The sequence below is a fragment of the Auxenochlorella protothecoides genome (genome assembly GCF_000733215.1).
Source record: "Auxenochlorella protothecoides strain 0710 unplaced genomic scaffold scaffold60, whole genome shotgun sequence".
Taxonomy (NCBI): domain Eukaryota; kingdom Viridiplantae; phylum Chlorophyta; class Trebouxiophyceae; order Chlorellales; family Chlorellaceae; genus Auxenochlorella; species Auxenochlorella protothecoides.
Window position 1 is genome coordinate 55,476 of NW_011934380.1, and position 6,301 is coordinate 61,776.

Consider the following 6,301-nt stretch of genomic DNA (forward strand, 5'->3'; position numbering starts at 1 on the left):
GCCGCCAGCGCCGCGGCCAGGGCGCCGGGCGGCGGCGCGCGCCCCCGCGCCGCGCGGAGTCGGTCATCAGGGCCAGCGCCGCCTGCGCCAGCCCCGCCAGCCCCCCGCGCCGCGCCGCGGCGCGTCTCAGCGCCGCACTGACCCCTGGCGCGGCCAGCGCGGCGGCCGGGTCGCAGCGAGTCGTGCAGGCATGCGGCCAGCCGGGCGGCGGCTCCAGCCAGGCGCGCAGCACGCCCGGCGCCTCGTTGGCGCCCACGCGCGGCACGGTCAGTACGCGGTGGCTGAAGCGGCTGCGCACGCGCTTCTCCAACAAGGAAACCGCGTCGCCGCGCACAGTGGTGCCTACCACCGCCGCGCGCACGCCGCTGCAGGAGATGGCGTCCAGCAGGCCGTAGAGCAGGGTCTGGCGCGGGCGGCGCGCCCAGGCGTCAAACTCGTCGAGCACAAAGACCACCGTCTTCTGGGCCCTTGAGGGATGAAGGGGAGGAGGGAAAGGGCGGGTGTGAAATGGAATGGTTGGTTCTCTCGATGATGTGATTGAGTGTGAAGGCCGGGCGATGGAGGACAAGGGGTTGAGCTGGTGAGGGTGGAGCGAGTCCAAAATAATAGCATGGGGAGCAGGCATCTTCCTCGCCTCACCCAGCCACCCGCCCACCTGGAGATGCACTGCAGCATCTCCCGCAGGAACTCGATGTTCTCTCCGACAGAGGCCGAGCGCTTGAAGACGCAGTCGAAGGCCCTGCGTGGGTTAGGTGGGGAGATGAGGATACGTGTGGCACATGTAGCGATGGAGAGTGTGCATCAAGGGTGTATGAGATGGGTGGTTGCTGTGTCCATGGGCGGGCTGTACACAGTCTCTGGTCTGCGCACAAGCACCGCGCTGTGCTGGCTCAAGTTCATGCTCAGCATCGCTCTCCAATCCTGCTGGCACGCCCTTGCTGGCATGTATCCTCAAGCACTCTCAAGGTACCTTGACCCCAACAGCACAACATCCTGCCTGTCACACAACTTCAACCCTGTCATCCCCCCTCCCCCCAATTCCTACAGCTCACTCGCAGAGCTGCCGCGCCGTGTCTCGGAAAGCCGTTCTTTCCTCGGCGTGGGCCCAGCCCGCCAGGCGCACCACCCCCACGCTGGGCTCAGCGCCCTCACCCCAGTTGTGCCGGGCGCACAGCGTGCGCAGCGCGCGCTCCACCGCCAGGGTCTTGCCGCTCTGCCGCGGTCCGACCAGCAGGAGGGAGGCCGCGTGGCCAAGCGAGGCGGTGCCCTCCAGGCAGGCAGCCAGGTCTGCCACCACGGCCTGGAGCGCGGGGCGGAGGGCCAGGGTGGCGGCCTCCGGGCTGCGCGGCCGCTGCAGGCGTGTGGTCAGGAAGCTTGTGCTGGCTTCCAGGGGGTCCATCTGCAAGGGTTTTGGTTTTGATCAGGAGGGGCTCTGTTCAGCTTCGATGTATAGTATTTCTTAGGGCACCCAGCGTATGCCAAACGTCTCCAGCTCGATTGCGACATTGAAAGCACCCTTGGTGGCATCGACGGGAGTTCAAACCAACCCTCCTCAATGCACCTCGGCATAGCGTTGCATCCAGGGCGGCGTTGACGCGGTTGTGAGCCGGCCGGGACTGGGCGGCGGCGGGCAGGTGGCAGTCGTGACGGGGGACTGCGGCGGGGGGCTGAGGGTCACCAGGCCCGACGTCTGCGCTGCCTGCTCCCCAGCCGGCTCGGGTGTGCGGCGAGCAGGTGACACAGCGGGGGCTGCAGACCGTGCAGCCCTGCCTCGTGTGGCTCTGGTGTTGCCAGCAGGGGGTTCCGCGTCCCCCTGGGCTGCCTCGAGGCCGCGACGGACTCTTGCGCGCTTGGCTGGTGGTGAGGGGAACACGCTTGCCACACCCTGTGCAAAGGGGTGGTGGGGGGTTCCCATGTGGAAATCTACGTCTACTCCTGGCGAAGCCCTGCACGATTTGCACATTAGAATCACTCACCTCATCCTCTGGCTGGCTGTCCTGGATGATGTCCTCCGCAGCTAGTTGCCTCGGGACCGGCAAGCCCTTTCCCTTACGGACTGTGGCTCTGCCTGGGCGCACCATCATGCCAGGGTGGCGTGAGGCCGAGTAACTGCCTCTTCTGTTTCTCTCAGTGGATCCTAGACATGCACCGCGTGGCTGGTGTATCTGCGCTGTGTTCCGGATGTCTATCGAGGGAGTCTGTCGGAGGCCGTCGCCCCTTTGTTCGAAAGGAGTTCGATTGCCAAAACACGATCGGAAGTGTGGCGGGAAGAAATAAGCTCGACAGGTGCAGGGACATTATGGCCTGCTCACACTACCATGGCACTGCATACAAATTTCAAACTCCATGAACTGTTTGTCACTTTGAACCACGCTGTTGTATATGGGAGCGTGCTGCATGCTCCACACCAATCGTTTTGTGCACGATGCAACCTTGATGCGGTAGGACCTCCAAGATTTGCAGGAGCATAATATTTCACTTCTTTCATTGGTAGCGCCAGCACTTCAGACCCTTTTAACGCCAACACATCTCCATGACCTATGTGTAAGTCAACTTTACAGCAGCCTCCAGCCCTATGTCATATCACCGGGGGAACGCGCGGGCGCGCTGCCGTGTGTGATACATACATGCTTGAAGACACAGTCCTGTGCCCGCTGTCACAGATCGATGTGAGTCTCCTCAAGGTTCTTCATAAATTGGCATTGCAGCTGCTGGATGCTCAGTGAAGCGATGGTGCTCTGTCCGGGGGGGTGACTGATCTCTTGTAGCACCAGGCGAGAGCTCCGATGTCTGAGCCAGCGCTCGAAGCTGGAGCTCAATCAGCAAGAGCGGGTGTCCAAGCATTTACCGATGTCCTTGCTGAGCCTCGAGTGGATATGGCACGGCTGAGGGCCTTGGCAGCCCAGGGAGTTCCGGAAGTCAAGGGCCTACGATCTACAGTCTGGAAGGTAGAGATCCTTGTCGGACAGTAACATCGCCAGCTCACAAAGAACTTGTCGTTGCACTCGATTGCTTCTCCATCTTGAACGGGGTCGCATCTGATACCCATGCTCCTTCTACATCTTTGGGAGTGTCACCTTTCTCATTCCTACTCCACTACCCAGTTGTGCCTGGGGTACCTTCCAGTCGTCAAAGCTGCTAGAGCGCGGCATCTGGATCGGAAACGGGCGGAGTACGAACACTTCATCAAGGTAGCGGTGCGAGGCAACGAGAAAGATGTGGAATGACAAGCTGGAAAACCCAAACTTCAGCACGACGGCTAGCTCTACGTCAGCCATGTTCACGGCGCAGGTTGCGTTTCAATGACGTTGCTTGTCTCCGATCATTCAAATGCACCCCACGAGCCCCTCCACAAGCATCCTCCTTTCCCTCGATCACACAAATCCATGGCAGGAGTTTGGCAGGTCCCACGCCAGCTCTCCCAACCCTCTCGGCTCCGCACCCCTCCCCGCCTCGCCCGACACGCTGAGCCGGTCCTCCCTCCCACACGGCGATCACCCGCTGTCCGCCGCCCCCGACAGCCAGTGGCGGCTGCGTTTCCAGGACGAAGAGATGCTGGCTCAGATAGATCGCGACGTCTTGCGCACCCACCCCGACCTCCACTTCTTCAGCGGCGAGGGAGAGGCCGCCACGCAGCATCGCAGGGTGGGTTTGAGGTTGTAGGGTGTAGGGGGATTGGGATTGGAGGCAGGCAAGGGCTACGAGGCTGATTCTGCGGGATGCAGAGGCAGGCGACCCCTGTCTGAGCTGCAGCAGGACCATGATCTCATGCCGACAATAAAGCAAGCCAAGCACTATCCGCAGGCCATGTCTCGCGCGCTCTTCATTTATGCAAAGCTCAACCCCGGCATCAAGTATGTGCAAGGCATGAACGAGCTCCTGGCCCCCCTGTACCACGTCTTTTACACAGGTGGGCACCGGGTGGGCACCGGTGGCAGGGTGTAGATGCTGTAGGTGTGGCTCGCTGTTTGGATTCTCCTCTTCATGGAGGAACTGCTGTTGTTTGCTTCCATGGTGTTGCAATGCATGGCCCCCCTCCGACCCACCTCTTGCGTGACGCCCTCACAGGTGCTGCCGATGAGGAGGAGCGGGGCCGCGCCGAGGCGGACGCCTTCTTCTGCTTCATGGAGCTGGTGTCGGGGTGCCGGGACCACTTCTGCCAGCAGCTGGACGACTCGGCCGCCGGGATTAAGGCAACGCTGGCCCGCCTGGCCGACCGCCTACGCGCGCTGGACGCTGAGCTGGCGGAGCACCTGCTGGACCGCAACGGCGTGGCCCCCCACTACTTTGCCTTCCGCTGGATCACGCTGATGCTGACGCAGGAGTTCCCCTTCCCGGACAGCCTGCGCCTCTGGGACGGGCTGCTCGCGGGCGGGTCGCGCGGCGGCGAGGACCTGTTGCGCTTTTGCCTCGCCATGCTCGTGATCGTGCGGCAGGACATCCTGCAGGTGACTAGGCGATGGGGAGGGCCATGGGAATGATGAGGGGAAGATGGCGCAGCAGGGACAGCGTGAGCACAGCCTGAAGAGCGGAGTTTGGCATCAGAGTTTGGCATATGTGACGTCTCGACGTGCCCTCATGCAAGCGAAGTGCACCCTGGGACCGTAACTTGCGGAAGGAAATATAAAGCAGACCATGTCCTCGACCGAAGACAGCTAGCACCCGTGTCCTGCACAGGGCGACTTCTCAGCCAACATGAAGCTGCTGCAGCACTACCCGCCCATGGACGTCGCCAGGATCCTGGAGCAGGCGCAGGCCCTGGAAGCCGGCGAGCAGCTGTCGTGAGGCGGGGGCATGCGCAGGCCATTGTTGAGACGAGTCCCCTTGGTTTTCCCTAGCGGAAACAAGCCTGCGTCACAACAAAGGAGGCTGCACTCAAGTGTGCCCTGCTCGAAGGAGCACCGGGCCGTGTTCCAGGACCCTTGGTCATCTGCAACTCTGCTCACCTCACCCAGCACGCGCTGTGTCCCACCCTTCCGTCCTACCCGTCACCACCTCGACGTCACAGCTTGAACCCTCCAACCAACAGCAAAGAGATATTACAGTGGCGCCCCAGCAGCAGGGCGTCAGAATAACACAGGCGTGCATGCCAAGAAAGCACGCGCAAGCGGCAAAGGGAGGCCTGCCAGCGGGACCGAGGGCGACGAGTGGCTGGCCTCGGGGCGACAAACATTCCAGCAAATACTTTTCGGGGGGGGGAGGGGCATGCGCGGGGCGGGCTTCAATGAGGCGGGGCGGCGAATGGAAGGGTGAGAACATACATCGCCGGGGGGTCGCTGGGTTTCAAATGCACAGGGAGTTTCACATGCAACGCAATGCGCGTACGGGGTTGGCCGGTGGCCTGCTCCTCGGATGGGAGGGGTCGCGCCGGCCATGGGGCAGGTTTGGGTGCGGCCACGTGGAAAAGCACGGCCCAGCCGGCCTTGTTCCAGCAGCTTTGGCGCCCTCCATCACCTCAGATGACCTTGAGGTTGTCCAGGGCCTCGCGCGCCAGGCTCAGCATGGCGGTCGGGGGGCCCAGGCCGCCGTCGGCGCCGGCCAGCAGCGCGGCCGCCCCCGCGCGCGCCGCGGCGACGCTGCCCTCCTCTTCCGCGCGCTGGACAAAGGCGCGGAGACGGTCGGAGGAGCGGGCCAGGCCGGAGAGGGCGGAGAACAGGTGCTGCATCTCCGCCGCGGCCGCCAGCTGCGCCTCCAGGACCGCGCGCGGCACGGCGACCAGGTCGTTCGGCCCGGGGTTCGGCCCACCGGCGGCGCGGTCGTCGGGGCCCCGCCCCCGTCGCCATCGGCGCGTCCGCGCGTGCCCGGCGGCGTGCGCGGGCCGCCGCCCGCGCCGCCGGCGGGCAGGGTGGAGGAGACGTTGCTGTCGGTGGGGGAGGGGCGGCTGAAGGTCTCGCCCACGCCGCGCTCCACCGCCGCGCTGAACTCGCGCGCGGCGGCGGCCAGCTCGCCGCGGCGCAGGTGCGCGGAGCGCAGGCGCGCAAACGCGGCCAGCCGCTCGCAGAGCAGCGCCGTGGCGGCGGTGACCAGGGGCGGGCCGGACGCGGCCGCCGCGGAGCGCGCGGCCGTGTCCAGCAGCGCCGCGGTCTGGCGGTAGAGCAGGGGCGCGCTCGCGGCGCCCTTGCGCTCGCCCTCCAGCGCCGCGGCGGAGGCCAGGAACTTGAGCCCCGCCTGGGCCAGGAAGAAGGCAGGAGACGTGGGTGGGGCGGGCCCGCCGGGCGCCGCCGGCCTCCGCGGCCTTGCGCTCCGACAGCCGCTTCATCTTGCGCCCCTGCTCCTGCAACACCGCCACGCCCTCCCCACC

General features: G+C 64.8%; 2 protein-coding genes across 2 annotated transcripts in view; one reads left to right on the top strand and one right to left on the bottom strand.

Moving 5' to 3' along the window:
• Positions 1–1,399, bottom strand: part of F751_5272 (Origin recognition complex subunit 4) — a gene marked incomplete at both ends in the record, with an annotated part of 3,021 nt that extends 1,622 nt beyond the window's left edge. The window contains 3 exons of the mRNA XM_011402641.1: positions 233–467; positions 656–739; positions 1,053–1,399. Coding sequence (XP_011400943.1) covers positions 233–467; positions 656–739; positions 1,053–1,399 — 666 coding nt within the window. The remainder of the gene's footprint in view (positions 1–232; positions 468–655; positions 740–1,052) is intronic.
• A 1,648-nt stretch (positions 1,400–3,047) lies between these two features.
• F751_5273 (TBC1 domain family member 13) lies at positions 3,048–4,785 on the top strand (the record flags this gene model as incomplete). Its single annotated transcript, XM_011402642.1, has 5 exons — positions 3,048–3,197; positions 3,394–3,645; positions 3,805–3,910; positions 4,069–4,448; positions 4,678–4,785. 5 exons carry the CDS (start codon positions 3,048–3,050, stop codon positions 4,783–4,785), a joined length of 996 nt encoding a protein of 331 aa, XP_011400944.1.
• Between the last annotated feature and the right edge of the window lie 1,516 nt (positions 4,786–6,301).